At 39.3% G+C, this 19,451-nt stretch overlaps 1 protein-coding gene across 1 annotated transcript; it reads left to right on the top strand.

Moving 5' to 3' along the window:
- Window positions 1-3,498: 3,498 nt before the first annotated feature.
- LOC143123401 (alpha-(1,3)-fucosyltransferase 7-like) lies at window positions 3,499-18,457 on the top strand. The gene is made up of 2 exons (XM_076284785.1): window positions 3,499-3,605; window positions 16,710-18,457. The coding sequence occupies exon 2, from the start codon at window positions 16,734-16,736 to the stop codon at window positions 17,805-17,807; it is 1,074 nt and encodes a 357-aa protein (XP_076140900.1). The 5' UTR covers window positions 3,499-3,605; window positions 16,710-16,733; the 3' UTR covers window positions 17,808-18,457.
- The last annotated feature ends 994 nt before the right edge of the window (window positions 18,458-19,451 follow it).

Genomic DNA, 19,451 nt, shown 5'->3' with positions numbered 1-19,451 from the left:
ACTAAGTTGACTTTACTTGCAAAGTTAAGTAGACTTTACTTCCAAAACTCATGTCTTACATTCAAGAAATTAAGTAGCCTATACAAAGACTAGCCTTGCATTATATACATAATAATCTGATGCAAAAAGTTGCCTTACCTTTTTTAAGTAGATCAGGCACAATATTTTGTATCATGTTTGGTCTACTTAAAAACTTAAGTATGTGTCATCTATGTGTTCGAAAAGACAATCCTCTTATCACATGTCAAGATATGCTGCCATGGAGCCAAGTGTAGACCATAAAAAGACAGGAGCTGCAACGATTAGTTGATTGATCAATTAGTTGCTAACAACTAAATAATTTGTCAGCAATTAGAATTTTCTTTAAATCATTTTTTTTAAGAAGAATCCCAGATTCTCTGATGTGAATGTTTTAAATTGAGAACTGGTGATCAGAACAAAACAAGACATTTTAGGACATTTTTTTTTCACCATTTTCTTACACTGTATGGACGAATCCACAAATCAATTTATCAAGACTATCGACAGATTAATTCATTGGTTGCAGCCCAACACTGGAAACTGAGCAACCCACATGAGTCAAACAATCTCAGATATAATTATGCATCTTAACCCAAAACAAGACTTGGAAGTCATTTAGCTCAAATAAATACATTTATTTGACAAAAGCCAAAAAAACAAATCAAAATACATTCTATTACAAACAAATCAAAATACATTCTATACACCATCTGTATAGATTTTAAGCTTGCAAACAGACCTTGAGTTCATGGACTTTGGAGGACAGTTTTTGGTTTGCATCCTCTAGCTCTAGGAAGATCTTCTGAAAGACCTCAAACGTGTATTTCAGTTTATTAGGGTACCTCAGTTCCAAGGCATAGATAAGGCCCATCAGATAGGTGCAAGCATGTGCCACATCTGGGATACCAAAAAGGACTTCTGCTCCCTCGATGGCTATTCCAGCTTGCTTGGGGAGACCATCCCTGGCTTTGCTGACAACAAAGATGCCGAGGGCAAATGTAGTAATAGCTTCTTGGATGGTCGCAGCATCGTCATCATTAAAAACCTGTGAAATACAATAAGACTTATTTATTGTATAGTAATGTGAAGGATGCATAACTCTTTGTTCCCCTCTCCAAACAGATGATCACATTGTTATGTGGTACTTTTGAGTAGTATTGTAGCTTAACAAGGGTGTCTACAGGTATTACAGAGTTCAATCAAATGCCATTTAAGGCCATTTTAAGTCAATTTGTTGGAGTAATTAAGCAATGCAGCTTTATACAGTATAAAGAGTATCATATATTTGGTTCTGTTAACTACATAATTATACAAATGGTTACACATCAGCATTTTTAATAATTAAATACTGAAATATTATCAGTACCACAATGGAAAAAAGTCCTGAACTTTGTGTTTTTTTTATTCTTGATTATACTTTGTGTCCTTCATGCATAGTAATATCTTCTTTACCTGGTAGTCCTTCATTAACTCTCCAGTGTTTTCACCAAGGTAGAGTGTGAGTCCTCGAATCACAACTTCTCTTCGCGACTCAATTGTGTCGTCCTACAAAAATATGGAATGAGATTACTAATTAATACGAGAAATATGAGATTAATATAAAATATGACATTACAGACATCAGAAAGCTACTACATACAACTAATTACTACCACACTGTTGTAAATACATGCCTCATTTAACATGTCATGGGTCTCATCAAGTTTCTTCCCAACGGCTCCACCCTTCCTCCTGTACAGGCAACAGCTTGGGTGTGTGTTGGTCCAACTTGCCCAGGACTGCAATAGCTTCAGTGTGATCCTGCAGAATTCCTTCTCGATCTGAGAGACCAAGAGATGTAGACAAGACATGGAGATGTAGAAACATAATGAGACAGACACACATGGACAAGAGAAACAGAACAAAGACATGGACAAATTAATCCAAAGACCACACTGAATAAATCAGTCTGCTGGTTGCAGAACTGGTTACAAAAAGACCTTGCCTCTCATAGACTTAAGTCTTACATGTACATTGTTGGCCTTTCCTTATCTTACTAAACTTCGAGAAAGTTCTATAACATTTGATCGTTTTGACATGATATACTAGTATATTAAATGTTACCTGTTCCCAGGTATGATTATGTGTACCTTGGATTTATTTTAAATGATGTAAAAACGGCAAACTTTCGTTACATTAAATATATTGATGACAAAGGCTGCACTTTTAAGATTAACCATGGTTTAGTTTTCGGGTCAAATGGCTTTTTGAATGGGTTCGCCACGGGCAGTTGGTTGTAGTGTTACGGTCCCTTATCACACAAGTTTATCACTGCTAGCAGCTAGTTGGCTGTGCCCATTCGCGAGCCCATTTAAGAATAGCCTAGAAATCCAGACGCACCCTAGCGGCAGCAAATGTAGTTCTAATTTGGCTAATTCAAGAAGTCGTTTAACCAGAAAACTAAACCATCGTCAATCTTAAGTGCAGCCTTTGTCAATATCCTTTTAACCTAACGTTTGACTCGAGTATTTACACAAATGCATTTTGGCGAGGATTTTGTTTTAACGTCACACACGACTAGTAGTGCTAGGCTAAGTCCACTAGTTGAGTAAGGCCACTTGCTAACGTTAACATTCATTTTCGAATTAAACAAAAAGACTCGACTAGTTGTACTGTTCTAGAGTCTTTTAGTTTAACTTGAAGATGGAAGCTAATCTAACCATAGACAGTAAAATAAATATAACCAGGTATCAATACTTGGCAAACTGTATTCTTACCTTAACGTTCAGTGGACTCATAAACCCAGCCTCTGGAAATGCGGTGGTCTTCTTCTGCTCTTTTCAACGGATGCGTGCCAGTTGGCGGGAGTACGGAACAGCGTAAATTAAACAAGCTTTTTGTTTGTTGAGTGTTTGTACTTGAGAATATCGACTGGGATAACTAAATAATGTATGTAAATGAAAAAACACACAATTTTATTGTAATTTGAACACATGCAGATTAATTTCAAACAATACATTTTCATGTAAAGATACAAACTGAGATTTTTATTGTTAATTTCACAGATTTAATTTATGTTATATCTACACATGCTCAGAAACACTTTTTTCAGTGTGGGAAATGTTTGAGAGTGCTGAGGAGTGAATGTGTGCAGTCAGTATAGTGTGAGTTCAGAGTTCGGATGGCCTGGGGATAAAAACTTCTCCCGAGTTATTAGTCATTATATATATATACATATACATTATATATATTATATAGTCATTAAAAATAAATTACTAATGATGCTTACATCAGACCTTTTTAAAGGCTAATAAAGAAGACACATGTTAGTTGTAGGTTAATGACTAACATTTGTTCCCACTTTTTACTGAGCTCCATAGCCAGGAAATTCACATTTCCATCATGGACCAGTCAGTCACTACGATGACAAATCTCATTTGACAAATCCTGGTCACACCTGCACAGTGATTAGTCACCTGAGATAGGCGGGGCGGTAGGGTGGTACAGTAGTATCCAACAATACCGCCCATGTCATTCAGGTGAAACGCCAGACAAAGTACCTTCTAAGGGGACAGTTTGCAGGTGTACTACACTCCCATCAGAAGGTAAGAAAGCGTATACCATCTTATATGAAACGCGTTATACAAATGAAGCTGCCTTGCCTTGCCTATATCAGGACTAACACACAAGTGAACCCTAATAATTTATCTTACACATTCTTACCACATAGTATTCAGAATTCATTTCAGGGCAGACTTACCAGTGTGAAGGGCATTGACCAAAATACTATCAGCTAAATAGCGAGCCGCAGCGCTACTGGTCAAGTGGCCAACACTGTAGATAAAAAGTCAGGTAAATGATATGATTACTGTAAGATGGAATGACCCAAGTGTGTTGATGTAAGCCTATCACAAAAAAGTATGAAGGAATATGAAAATAAATAGATATCCTATGGAGTGTGAGTCACCTCAAAAAAGCAATATGAAATATCAAATAGATGATGCAAATAAAGGCAACAAAATAGATAATGGAAGATACTGTTTATATCAAGAAAACTAAAATGAAGCACACAATATACTAAATTGTGTGTACAATCTAGTAAAATGACAGCACAGTTTAGTCAATCGAGCGCACATGTAGTAAAATGAGCACGGGGGGGTTAAGATTCTGTTCCGCAACAATTGAAGGTTCTAAAATTCTATGTAGAATTTAATGAACAGATTTTCTTTAGAACGTTAATTTTCCAACATTCCCACACGGGTGGGCTACGTCTTTTTCTGGCACAAGAAGTTGTGCAGACCGCTTTTTCAGTTGTGAAGTCATGTCAAACGAATGAATGGAACAGGCATGGGGGACGAAAGAAACATACCATTTAAGCTATGTACTTCCCACAACTTCAATATTTGACAACATATCATGAATGGTACTTCAAATAGGTGTTATTTTAAATAGATTGCTGATGGGCTAGGCCTATACATCTTGGTGAACGTCTGTTAACAACTTCTTGCCGTTATCGTGAAGCGTGTATCTCGCGGTTATGGAAATATCATGCAATATGCCATTTTTTACAGTTAGAACAATATGTGTTACCAATTATATCATGTTTCTATAGTGTAACATGTTATTTCACTGTGTCTTTACGTGGGTTAGGGCACCACACATCCAAATAAGGGCCCTTCATGACCCACAGGCTTTCAGTCTCCACAGGTTAACATGGCAAAACTCGAAAAGCTTGTCAGACCTCCCGTGCCTAGTGACGGGTTGCTAAGCCACGATTGGCCTGTGGCGGTTTTCGGGTGTGGCTTAGCGAAGGGTGAATTCCCTATGCTCAGACCTTTATCTCGACCGGTGTTCTGTCGCCTTCTCCATTTTTACTTGGTTGTCATGGGAAACCACAGGTCTATCTGCTTGTGATTGGTCATCTGTAAAAAAAACAGCATGACGTATGGCGTTTTTTCCGCTAGAAGTTGAACATTTCTCAACTTCTGAGCTGCAGAAAAAGACGGTTGCAGTCGCGTTTTAAAAGAAGCCGAGAACTTTTTTGAAAACACGGTCTACTCCAGAGGGTTATAATGTAAATGTAATGTAATGTAAACGGACGCCGGCAGCTGAGAAAAAGACGCTTAGTCTGAACGTAGCCTACCCTAACACTACATCAAAACTATATAGCTGCACAAAAGACTAGGCTTATCTAATCCATGTTATCAGTCATTGCTTTACCATTGGTGGAGAGATCTTGGATTGTTACTAGGCTACAAAAGTTTTTCTCAACAGCTTACACTGTTTACTCATATCAGTTCCGCTGAGACCTGCTGAGCAGAATTTGGTTATACATTTGCGTAGCCTATATGTGACACCAGGCCAGGCGAGGGTCTGTCTCTGGACTGATCTGGTTTTATATAAAATCCATGAAACTAAGTAATACCCAAAATCCCCCCTCAGATAGAAAAACATGGTAAAGCCCAATGAGCTGGTTCCAGGATATAGGCCTAGGCCTTCTCAGCACTCAACCACACATTTTGCCCAACAAGGGATTGCCCCCAACAACTAAATTAACTCAAAGACAAAGAAACGCATCATTAATGTACCAGGAAAGAATAGTTTGTACCCTGTAAGGTTAAAATGTGTGCACTCCATGGTAAACAATGTAAGATTAAAACAAAATGAAAGCTAAATAAAACTAACTGTTATCAGTTTCTTTATGTGGCTGTGGCCATAACAAACATTACTCACAAAAAGTCAGGGATATTCGGCTTTTGGGTGAAGTTTAAGGCTGAACCTAAAATCCACTATAACCTTTACATGTCCAACAGTTCAATGTTTCAGTACTTTCTGTTTTGAAACATTAAATTTCACCCGAAAGCCAGATAGCCCTATGCCTAACTTTTTGTAAGTAGGCCTAGTGCAAATAAAAATGTGCTTTAATTGTTGCTTTAAAATTGTTTTATTCATTGACATCGGCAAGTGTATTTAAACATCATGGCTTCCCACACTTGAAAAGGGAAGGACTTGACCAGACTCAGGATTTCACTCGTTCAATTTATTTGACCAGTAAACAAGGAAGGTGAAAAACCTTTAAGCATACAAAAAATAAACAATTTAAATCCATCAAATACAACAAAGCACAACAAAGTACATTTCAATAAGGCAATTTTAAACAAACAATGAAATGGTTAATTTATCAACCCAGGCAAACAGTGGCAAACAGTACAGATATATTACCAATTAGGCATTAAATAAGCAGAAAGCCAGTTCTACCTTTAGACCCATTTTAATTTAACCTGTTTTACCTTATGTTCAGGGTGCGATTTGTGTAAAAACCAGAGGGGGGGATGATTTTGAATAAGTTTGTAACCCCCCCCCCCCCCAAAAAAAAAAAATGTCATGGCTAATAATAGGCTACCCTATATTGTTTTTGCCACCTTTGTAACATTTCAGTTTTAGTTTACCGTGGTGTATGACTTTAAACAGCGAGTGTGCTTGGTATGATGATCAGCTCTAATGCAGGGTAGGACACGAAGCTGAAGTTGGCCGCACATTCAGAATGCGGTGTAGTCAAGTTTCCGTTCCACCTTAAATATTGCAATTTTCTACCGACAGGGGGCAGTGCTGACTGCAAATACGCGATGACACTGGCATTTGCCTAGTAGCAGACGAACATAGGCTACTCCTCACAGACGAATAAAAGCCTTTTTTTCTGGTGACTCCATTGTCGACCAATCTTTAAGTAAATGATACATGCTTTCTGTCAAATAAATCGGTTCATATTGCACTTGTTTTGGGGGGGCTTTTCTGTTTCTTCTTTACATGAGCTATATTTCATATTTTACCATTTATGCACTAGATTTGATACCCATTGCTCACACATGATTTGCCGTGAGATATTACACCACATCCCGATACAACAGTCTCTGAGCTTTCATTTGACACCATGTATGGCCAATTTCGTCGTGAAAATTCACCCTTTTATTACAATTGAAATTCCATGAGCTGTTTTTCATATTCCACAATGTATGCACTAGACTTGATACCTATTGCCCACACAACATTTGCCGTGAAATATTACACCACATCCCGATACTACCGTCTCACAGCGTTCATATGACACCCAGCATGCCAAACTTCGTCGTGGAAAATTGCCATTTTTGTTACATTTAAATTACATGAACTATATTTTATATTCCACAGTATATGCACTAGATTTGATACCTATGGTCCATACATCATTTGCCGTGAAATATTACACCACATCCCGAGACTACAGTCTCTGAGCTTTCATATGACACCTTGCATGCCAAATTCCATCGTGGAAAATGGCCATTTTCCTTACATTTAAGTTACATGAGCTATATTTCATATTTTACAATTTATGCACTAGATTTGATACCCATTGCCCACACATCATTTGCCGTGAAAAATTACACCACATCCCGATACTACAGTCTCTGAGCTTTCATTTGACACCATGCATGGCCAATTTCGTAGTGGAAAATGGGCCTATTTCATAGATTTAATTTACATGAGCTATATTTCATATTCCACAATTTATGCACTAGATTTGATACCTATTGCTCACACATCATTTGCCGTGAGATATTACACCACATCCCGATACTACAGTCTCTGAGCTTTCATTTGACACCATGCATGGCCAATTTTGTCGTGGAAATTTACCCTTTTATTACAATTGAAATTACATGAGCTGTTTTTCATATTCCACAATGTATGCACTGGACTTGATACCTATTGCCCACACAACATTTGCCGTAAAATATTACACCACATCCCGATACTACCGTCTCACAGCGTTCATATGACACCCTGCATGCCAAACTTCGTCGTGGAAAATGGCCATTTTTCTTACATTTTAATTACATGAACTATATTTCATATTCCACAGTATATGCACTAGATTTGATACCTATGGCCCATACATCATTTGCCGTGAAATATTACACCACATCCCGAAACTACAGTCTCTGAGCTTTCATATGACACCTTGCATGCCAAATTCCATCGTGGAAAATGGCCATTTTCCTTACATTTAAGTTACATGAGCTATATTTCATATTTTACAATTTATGCACTAGATTTGATACCCATTGCCCACACATCATTTGCCGTGAACAATTACACCACATCCCGATACTACAGTCTCTGAGCTTTCATTTGACACCATGCATGGCCAATTTCGTAGTGGAAAATGGGCCTATTTCATAGATTTAATTTACATGAGCTATATTTCATATTCCACAATTTATGCACTAGATTTGATACCTATTGCTCACACATCATTTGCCGTGAGATATTACACCACATCCCGATACTACAGTCTGTGAGCTTTCATTTGACACCATGCATGGCCAATTTTGTCGTGGAAATTTACCCTTTTATTACAATGGAAATTACATGAGCTGTTTTTCATATTCCACAATGTATGCACTGGACTTGATACCTATTGCCCACACAACATTTGCCGTAAAATATTACACCACATCCAGATACTACCGTCTCACAGCGTTCATATGACACCCTGCATGCCAAACTTCGTCGTGGAAAATGGCCATTTTTCTTACATTTTAATTACATGAACTATATTTCATATTCCACAGTATATGCACTAGATTTGATACCTATGGCCCATACATCATTTGCCGTGAAATATTACACCACATCCCGAAACTACAGTCTCTGTGCTTTCATATGACACCTTGCATGCCAAATTCCATCGTGGAAAATGGCCATTTTCCTTACATTTAAGTTACATGAGCTATATTTCATATTCCACAATTTATGCACTAGATTTGATACCTATTGCCCACACATCATTTGCCGTGAAATATTACACCACATCCCGATACTACAGTCTCTGAGCTTTCATTTGACACCATGCATGGCCAATTTTGTCGTGGAAATTTACCCTTTTATTACAATTGAAACTACATGAGCTGTTTTTCATATTCCACAAATGTATGCACTAGATTTGATGCCTATTGCCCAAATATCATTTGCCGTACAATATTACACCACATCCCGATACTACCGTCTCACAGCGTTCATATGACACCAAGCATGCCAAACTTCGTCGTGGAAAATGGCAATTTTTCTTACATTTAAATTACATGAACTATATTTCATATTCCACAGTATATGCACTAGATTTGATACCTATGGTCCATACATCATTTGCCGTGAAATATTACACAACATCCCGAAACTACAGTCTCTGTGCTTTCATATGACACCTTGCATGCCAAATTCCATCGTGGAAAATGGCCCTTTTTCATAGATTTAATTTACATGAGCTATATTTCATATTTTACAATTTATGCACTAGATTTGATACCTATGGCCCATACATCATTTGCCGTGAAATATTACACCACATCCCGATACTACAGTCTCTGAGCTTTAATTTGACACCATGCATGGCCAATTTCGTCGTGGAAAATGGGCATATTTCATAGATTTAATTTACATGAGCTATATTTCATATTCCACAGTTTATGCACTAGATTTGATACCTATTGCCCACACATCATTTGCCGTGAAATATTACACCACATCCCGATACTACAGTCTCTGAGCTTTCATATGACACCCTGCATGCCAACTTTCGTTGTGGAAAATGGCCATATTTTATAGATTTACTTATTTCATATTTTACCATTTGTGCACTTGATTTGATGCCTATTGCCCAAACATCATTTGCCGTAAAATATTACACCACATCCCGAAACTACAGTCTCTGAGCTTTCATATGACACCCTGCATGCCAACTTTCGTCGTGGAAAATGGCCATATTTTATAGATTTACTTATTTCATATTTTACCATTTGTGCACTTGATTTGATGCCTATTACCCAAACATCATTTGCCGTAAAATATTACACCACATCCCGAAACTACAGTCTCTGAGCTTTCATATGACACCCTGCATGCCAACTTTCGTCGTGGAAAATGGCCATATTTTATAGATTTACTTATTTCATATTTTACCATTTGTGCACTTGATTTGATGCCTATTACCCAAACATCATTTGCCGTAAAATATTACACCACAGCCCGAAACTACAGTCTCTGAGCTTTCATATGACACCCTGCATGCCAACTTTCGTCGTGGAAAATGGCCATATTTTATAGATTTACTTATTTCATATTTTACCATTTGTGCACTTGATTTGATGCCTATTGCCCAACCATCATTTGCCGTAAAATATTACGCCACATCCCGAAACTACAGTCTCTGAGCTTTCATATGACACCTTGCATGCCAAATTCCATCGTGGAAAATGGCCATTTTCCTTACATTTAAGTTACATGAGCTATATTTCAGAAAAAAAGAATAACTGCACAATGGATGTAATTACACGCTCCTCGTGATCATTGTCAGATTTCAACAGTTATGACTGACAGTAGAAGTGTGAAATAAGAGAGCAATTCTCATTTATGCTATACATGAGCACACATAGAATTTGTGAGATTTTTTAAGTAGTGCAAAGTCTGTTGTATCTGGATGTGCTGTATGTCACGCCAAATAGGGATCAAATCTGCATAAATCGTAAAACATGAAATATAGCTCATAGAATTTCAATTGTAATGAAATGGGGATTTTCCATGACAAAATTGGCCATGCATGGTGGCAAATGAAAGCTGAGAGACTGTAGTATCGGGATATGGTGTAATTGATGTATGGGCAATAGGTATCAAATCTAGTGAATAAATTGTAAAATATGAAATATAGCTCATATAAATTACATGTATGAAAAATGGCCATTTTCCACGATAGAATTTGGCATGCAGGGTGTCATATGAAAGCTCAAAGACTGTATCGGGATGAGGTGTAATATTTCAGGGCAAATGATGTGTGGGCAATAGGTATTAAGTATGGTAAAATATGAAATATAGCTCATGTAAATTAAATCTATGAAATATGTCCATTTTCCACAACGAAATTGGCCATGCATGGTGTCATATAAAAGCTCAGAGACTGCAGTATCGGGATGTGGTGTAATATTTCACGGCAAATTATGTTTGGGCCATAGGTATCAAATCTAGTGCATAATTTGTCAAATATGAAATATAGCTCATGTAAATTAAATCTATGAAAAAGGGTCATTTTCCACGATGGAATTTGGCATGCAGGGTGTCATAGGAACGCTGTGAGACGGTAGTATCGGGATAGGGTGTAATATTTCACGGCAAATGATGTGTGGGCAATAGGCATCAAATCTAGTGCATAATTTGTCAAATATGAAATATAGCTCATGTACGTTCTTCAATGCAGGCGTCTGCGCGAGAGAAACTAATCGATAACGTTGGTATCAAAGCTCCACTTCAACCTGTTGAATGCTATTTAATTGTTTAACGACACTTATCAGAACAACGTTGATTTTTGGAACTTCCATAGAAACAGAGCAGAGACTGTATAATACACTGTATAGCACTGAGTATTGAGTCAAATTTGAATATAACATGGCCAAAAGCTATTGTAGCCTTCTTTCTATCTGTTAAAGATCAACAGACTAATTATATCTTACATTAGTAAAGCAGTCCTCTGATGTGCATGTCACAAAACATTTAAGTGAAAGTGCATGTATAACAATATAGGCATAATAATGATTGTGATAATGATAATGACAATTTGATTTGGAGGGAGTGGGGTTGGGTACGTGTAGATGAGCTCTATGAAGTCTGCCATGACTGGGCCTCAGGTCAAAGAAGTTTGAGAAAGGCTGGTCTACATATCAGATTCATCAGATTGAGGTTTGCAGTGATGCACCTGAAGGCACGGGTTGAGGACCCAGTCAGTTACGTCACAATATGCACATTTCTTTAAATTCATACCTACGTAATCACCATGACCAAAATTGTACTTTTTTTTTTACTTTGAATCTTGAAAAAAAAAATATTGACCTACCTACTGACCCATGACCCTCATGACTGTGAAAATGGCTGACATTGAACCACAGTGCTTTAAATGGGAGCCCCCAGTATTAGTCATCAAGGCATCAAAATCTGCCACAACATCACTTATAAACACACACACGGACAGAACCACCACTGTTCAAGAGACCATTTTGGGGCTAAATGTGTTTCTCATTTGGTTGTTTTCTGTTTGTTTAGAGCAGAATGAGCCACTGCTGTTCAAAGGGCCCATTTGGTTGAAATTGTTATTATAATTTATGTTATTATTATTTATTATAGGGTTCTAGAATAAATAAAACAGTGTGTTTGAAATAATGGAATTTGTGCTCTCATGAAGCTTGGTCGATGGGACATGGGGAGGGTGGGTCTGTTGATCGGGAGGAGGGGGCGTGGCGCCACGAGTAGTTCAAGCAGACGTAGACGACTTTCATGTACTTCGATCGGGGGGGAGGGGGCGTGGCACTGTGCCAATACCACGCCCCCTCCCCCCTGAGAGACAAAGTCTCACTCCTTGCAAACTTCAAAACTTGAGAGCCCTGGTTTTAACGTATCTTAAGTGTTTTTCCACAAATGGACCACAATTTTAGGCATGTACTTAACAGTATACAAAAAAAGTAGCCTAAACAAACTATGCAAGCCATTTCTAAATCCTGTTTTATTTAAACTACTCAATGCAATCTCAAATCCTCACCAGAAACACCAACAGTCAATATATTCATCCAAATCCTAGTTTCGTTTGTTTTATGGCCTACTGGGTGGTCGTGGAAGAGATCGTTAAAACATTATTTGTCTTGTAAGCGGAACCAAAGTCACAGGCACTGTTGTGGTAGTACAAAGGACCTACAACCTCGTGCCTTCATTGGATAGCCGCCTCGCGTTCAACGGATTCATTTGCATAAAGCTGGGCATTGGCCAGCTTTTTGACGTGCGACATTATTTCAAATGCAGCGCTGCCTTCCCGGAATGCTTTGCGGGCGCGTTAAAGTCGCTTGACGTCACCCATAGGACTAGAGTGGAATGCGACACGACAAAATGAAGTGTCGTGCAAGTGGATCGGTACCGTTACGCGCATGTAGCAGCAAGGCCGCTGTCACATGCACCCGCACGCAGGCACACCTCCCGGCAGATCGCCGCAACAGACATTGACATTAACACTTCACAGATAATGTATAAAGCACAACATAATTTACTTCAGCATACTGTGGATGTTTGAAACTAGAAAAGGCTCAAATAAATTAAGGATTAAAACATTGTGGACCCCAGAGAGCCCCTCGGAAAAAGAATGAGACAATTTGGGACAACGTAGGCCAAGTTATGGACAGGCAGCTTAAAGCAGACCGATGGGGGCATCAAAACGGAAACTGAAAGTAACTCCCCACTGTCTACATGGGTCTGCTTCAACCTGCCTGTCCATAACTTGGCCTATGTTGTCCCATATTGTCTCATTCTTTTTTCTATGGACTGCATGTGATGAGCAGGACTATGGGTCAATTTACACTGAACTTACACTTTAAGAAATCAATTTTCTAGGCCTACAACAAAATTACTTTGTCATTTAAATGATACAAAACGTTATATTTACTTTTTGTGTGTGGCCGGCCAATTTTCAAAACCCAAGTCAATGTCAATGAACGAACACCACTAACCACTCGGTGAGTTGCACAGTTTTGAAAACGAACGTTAAGGGTTGTTTTAGGACATGTTTGAGTAGCCTACAGTATGCCTGTTGGCAACCACTCTGGCGGTCGTTTCTAGAAAGCGTCGTTTGCTAACTTGCGTCGCAACCTTGGTAGTACGCTCCATCGTTCTTGGATTTGGTGTTTCTAGAAAGGGTAGTTCTAACTCTCAATCGCAAACAAGGACACAAAGTTTGGTCGTTTGAACTACTGCCCCTAGGCAGTCGCACTTGTGTCGTTCCTTGGTAGTTCCTGTTGGTGTCCAGAGCGCCTAACCAAAAATTACAACCGCCTAAACAAAAATTGCGAAGTGGATGTTTATCTCGTGACTCAATGATTGATCTATCCTGTAGCTTAATTTTGATTAAGACACTGACTCCCCTACTTGGCTCATTCTTGCTTTTTATGTTAATTCGAGTATTGCCTTGCTTTTAGTATTATAATCTTCATAGACTCTTACAACAGCAGTGATAAATGGTGTAGTGGCTAGAGCAGAAGACTTGTTATCCCAACTGTGTGACACGTAGATTAAATTGTTTTTGACTGATGTCTTGTACCTATGGTCTCTCGATGTAGAGTAACTATATACATAAATATGTATGGTCAAATCCTATTGTTGTGTCTCGTAGGCCTACTCTTACTCAGAGATGAAAAGAAGAGATAGGATGCGAACTCCGGCCGAGCGCGCAGTGCACCAACGTGCTGCCGTTAAGCCACGAGACAGACCTATAGGATACCCAGATATTTGTCCAGGCTATATATTTTTTCCAACACATAGATATTTAACTGTTTTATATGCTTGCAATAGATTTAGGTTTTGGCTGATGGCAATGACAATACCAGCATTAATCACTCGGTTTAGATTAGAAACATGTCGACATAGGCCGTGACAGAACATTTCTAGGGGGTGGGGTATTACACGTTGCCACTGTTTCCACCAATGATATGTATCGCTGCATCATCAACAACGTTGTTGGAACTATGGTGTTCGAACGTCGGAGGTAGCGAATTGCGACACAGGTACGATGCTTTCTGGAAACAGGTGTAACAGTGTCGTTGTTTGGTCGCAAGTTGCGTCGTACCATGGTGGTTGAGCAACGTCGTTGCTAACTTTTCTAGAAACGACCCCCTGAGTAGTCAAAGGCAATTCAAAACGAGTCAGAAAGGGCGAGACAGGTAACCTGACCCTCGCCAGATGAATTTCGCTCCGCCTAGCTCCACTCATCCATCTGGAACCGATCCATTGGAATGGTGTTTCAGAAGGCTGGGCCTAATCAAAAAATGCTTGCATATGATTGAATAAGCCACTTGTCCGTCATCTATTGACGTGCTACTTCAACCACTCACATCGAAGCCAACCCGTGACGCTGATAACAGTCTCACGGTCGCTTCTCCACTACGTCACATCTATGAAACTCCCGCCCTGCGTCCTGATTGGCTGAACCATAAAGTCGGTTGCAGAAATCACTCTCAATGGAAGAGGTCCCAGATGGATGTGAGTGAAGCTAGGCGGAGCTAAGCGGAGCTAAGCGGAACGAAATTCATCTGGCGAGGGTCAAGTTACGAGACAGGACCAATCGTCAAAATGTCGGTGTCCACCACTCTATCTCATCCAAACAAACCAGAAAAGGGACTCAAATACCGGAATTTTCCTTTAATAAATAAAACTTCGCCAATTTTTGGGAGATGAGACTTTAAACATAAGTTTCAACCTATGTTGAACATATAGTAGGCTATATTTGAATACCATGGCCATGCCATAGCCTACCATAGCAAACAATTCTCCAAAGCAGAATGCTTTGCCATCCGTCAGTTTAGGCCAGTGGTCCCCAAACTACGGCCTGCGGGCCGGATACGGCCCGCCACTTCATTTTGGGTGGCCCCCCAAAACATGTCCGTGGTATATAGCATCTGGCCCGCATGGGAGTACGACATCGTCAAACTATAACCTCCGTAATTTCCCCCATTCATTCTCTATGGCGAGTCTTAACAGTACACATGTAATACTCTTTTTGTCCACTGGTGGTTGTTTTGGCGATGTTTCGCGTTTGCCATTGAAAACGGAATGAAATGTAGACCTACCTGCAAACAATGTAAGAGGCCTATGCTGACTGCATCAGTGCTCAAAGTATTCTACAAGTTTATCAATTAATTGTTAATAACTAACTAACTTCTATTCAAGTCATATTTCTGGGACTTGCTGGGATATTTTTTTTCTATATTTTAATGTGGTCATTTCAGATGTTTTTGCCAGCACTTCATAAAACTCTCATAGTTGGAGAACTTCAAATTATTTGTAGGATATTGCTTGTTCACAACTTGAGCTGTGTATGCAAAGACACAGAGTTCAGAGTTCACACATTTTGAGTAGAACACGTAGGCTAGCCTACTCATAAGTGTCAGGACGCAGCAATGTCTCCCTCTGCATCTGAAGTTCTGGTCTCGAGCTGACATTATCAATCGCTTGGCACCTTAATGCAAACTGAACTGTGTTTGATAGCCCTCCATCTCTACTTCCGTTGATAAAATGTGATCACCAACACTGCGCGCTCTAATATGTATCAGGTCACCCCCCCTACGCTTGTGGTTCAGCCCAACAAAAACTGTAAAAAAAGCAAAAATCCAATATTAACTGAATTTTACTTTTGTTTCCAATCCAGTTTCTGTTTTTTTCTTTATCTTGTGTGACTAATGACAAATGTAGAAAATAGCAGCAATTATCTATTTGCTGACCAGTTAAAAAAATGAAAATTAGATTAATGAACACATTTTTTATTTGGATCAGATGGATGGAGCAAATAGAACAAAGCACTGCAAAGCGTTACACGGACCTTTTCGGTTACATTCATCCAAAAATTGTGTTCATTTGTTTTCATTCTTTGAACCGTTTCTAATCCCTGTTTTAAATACATGTATCAGAAATACTGCCCATCCCTTTGTGTTTGTCAATTTTGATCTATTTTCACCGCTTTGCTATGTTGCCCACCCAAATGTAGTAGACTAGAACCGGCCCTGTTTCCTGCTGAGTGGTAATATGATTGAGCAGCCAGTCTGTATTATTTGATAGTTTGTTTATTTGGGCTTCTTTGTTGTTTTGTTTTACAGCAGACACAATCGAAAAAAACAAATATGCTGGACTTCTGTAGCCATAGACGGACACTGCTGGTTGCCTTCTTTCTGTGTCTCACACTTTTTGGCAGTTTGCTTATCCAGTTGCCTTCACTGGCCCCCAAGACCCCAAGACCAGAAACTGAAGTCATTGACATGAACATTAATGGCACAAATACAACTGTTTTAGTGTGGTACTGGCCTTTTGGAGAGAAATCTAGTGTGGATGGCAATGTGTGTTGGGAGAGGTTTGGCATACCAAACTGCAAGTTGGTGGACGATCGTTCCATGTTCTCTGTAGCAGATTTTGTGGTTTTCCACAACCGTGAGCTGATCAAAGGCCAACAAAGACTGCCTGTGCACCTGACCCGACCACAAAGGCAGAAGTGGGTATGGTTCTCACTGGAAAGTCCAGCAAATAATGGAAATGTGAAGCCCTTTGCTGGGCACTTTAATTGCACCATGTCTTACCGTCATGATGCAGATATTTATACACCATATGGCAGTTTGGTACCCCAGGACTTTGGAACTGGATTGGCAGTGGAGGATTTCATAACAAAGAAAAAGACGTCTTTGGCTTGTTGGGTTGTGAGCAATTATGAAGCCCACCTTAAGAGAACTGATGTTTACAACAGACTGAAAACAATTATACCAGTGAATGTGTATGGTGGAGCAGTGAATAAGCGCCTTGATGATAAGGTTCTGTTACCCACAATCTCTCACTGCTACTTCTACCTGTCTTTTGAGAACTCCATTTTCAAAGACTACATCACAGAGAAATTCTGGTACAATGGCTTCATGGGTGGAGCAGTGCCTGTAGTTTTAGGTCCACCAAGGGAACAGTATGAGGCTGTGGCACCAAAAGACTCCTTCATCCATGTGGATGACTTCCCTTCATTAGAGGAGCTTGGAAAGTTCCTCAAGAGGCTGGCGGAGGATAAGGAACGCTATGTCTCATACTTCAACTGGAAAGTGAAGTATACAGTAAAACAATTTGCCGATTGGAGGGAAGAATTTTGTAAAATTTGCCCCAAAGTCAGCAGCTTACAAAAGCATAAGGTCTATGAGGATTTACATACTTGGGAATGGCAATAAATCAGAGGAATCAAAACACCAACAACAAGTCACTGTCTGTAACCTTCTGTGCCCAAAAAGTCTATAGGCCTACCTACACTATCCCTGAAATTATAACAACAAGCCAGGGTGAAGTAAGGGGTGAGAGAAAGTGGAATAAAACATTATGTCCAATATTCCAATATATGGTTTAATGTTCTGCATTATGTCCAATATTCCAATATGTGGTTTAATGTTCTGCATTATGTCCAATATTCCAATATGTGGTTTAATGTTCTGCATTTCTCATTAGTGGGTCACTTTGATACTAAAAGTATGATTCTATGTAATGACTGTATGATATCTGTAGGCTACTGTCCCTGTGTATATCTCTGTGTGACTGTATTTAGAGATAAGCGGGAATATTATGACTTCGCAGTGTTTCACTGTTCTGCATGGCTGCATCAGTAGCTATCTGCTCCGGATTGCCAGGTTGCCACTAATCAGAGTCTGATTCAGTGTAGTCCACGTGAGATGGGATGACCAACGCCATTTCCCGTCAGCCTGGAAGGATACTTAAACCCTAACTATTTCCTTGTCTAGTTAGAGCAGCTGATGGATCTTTAGGTGAAGTCATGCTGTCTCTCCTTTGATGCGCATCATTGTAAATAAACTCTGTTCCTGATTTTTCATACTATTGGTCTGACTGGGTCTCTATTAAATCTATGGTATCAAAATTACCATCAGGGCTAAACAAAATATAGTAGATACTTTCAACAAGCACTTTATTAATGCAGGAATAGCTACTCAGTCAACCGTCTCAGCACTCTCAACATTCCCCTATGGTACAATTGACTACGCTACCCCTTGAGCTAGACTAGTCTAGTAGTGCAAGTGTTCGAGCAAGGGGAACTCCGTCCCAATAAAATGTACACAACACAGGTTCTAGGAAAAGTATAAAAATACAATCTTTATTAATAAATATACACTTGAAGACGTTGTTGGATGGTCACCAAACTAGATGTACCACATAGCGGTACAAAATATGACCGCCGCTCAGTCCTGTACATCCATTCCGCGAAAATTAATCATTTGTCTCCATCTTCTACTCCATCCCCCACTCTTGAAACTTTTGTGTATGCTTGTTTGGCATGTGTGTTTGCGGGCCGCACAGAAAGTAGCCTACTGGCGCTGCAAAGGTGAATAGATTTGTAGCACTTGCCAAAAAATTTGTAGCCTTGTTATAAAACCTCTAAACAATCACAAGTAGGGCAGTTTATCACAGTCCATCCATTGCAACTGGACTGATGAAAGGTACACCTGTAGGCTATATTCTATTTGGGAAAAGCAGAAGGTAACATAATGTATTTATTTATTATTGAACAAAGCAACCCCTGTCAGATCCATGCAGTTTTCAACAGCTATCAAGAAGAGAGGTCATGTCATGGTTTTTTGTGAATGTTTGTTCTTCTACATATGCAAGAGTTTAGTCATCTAGTTCATATAAGGGACCGTTCGTTATTTATAAACGGGGTCACCGGAGGGATTTTGAGTGCTTCGATCAAAAGTTGCATGACCCTCCCCTGACTGCTATATAATTTTCACCGACCCTCCAACAGCATTTTCAAAAATGACATGACCCTCCCCAGCCAATTGTCTACGTCTTGTGCCGACGCTCTTACGCGC

Source organism: Alosa pseudoharengus, unplaced genomic scaffold (genome assembly GCF_046254945.1).
Source record: "Alosa pseudoharengus isolate Yale_2024_CS ecotype anadromous, Long Island Sound unplaced genomic scaffold, YU_APseudo_1.1 YU_APseudo_1.1_scf_14, whole genome shotgun sequence".
In the NCBI taxonomy this organism is placed as follows: Eukaryota; Metazoa; Chordata; class Actinopteri; order Clupeiformes; family Clupeidae; genus Alosa; species Alosa pseudoharengus.
This window is presented reverse-complemented; position numbering and strand designations above follow the sequence as displayed.

What these genes read in the sequence shown, in the direction of transcription:
- LOC143123401 (XM_076284785.1), top strand. Translation starts at nt 16,734, where the DNA reads ATGCTGGACTTCTGTAGCCATAGACGGACACTGCTGGTTGCCTTCTTT.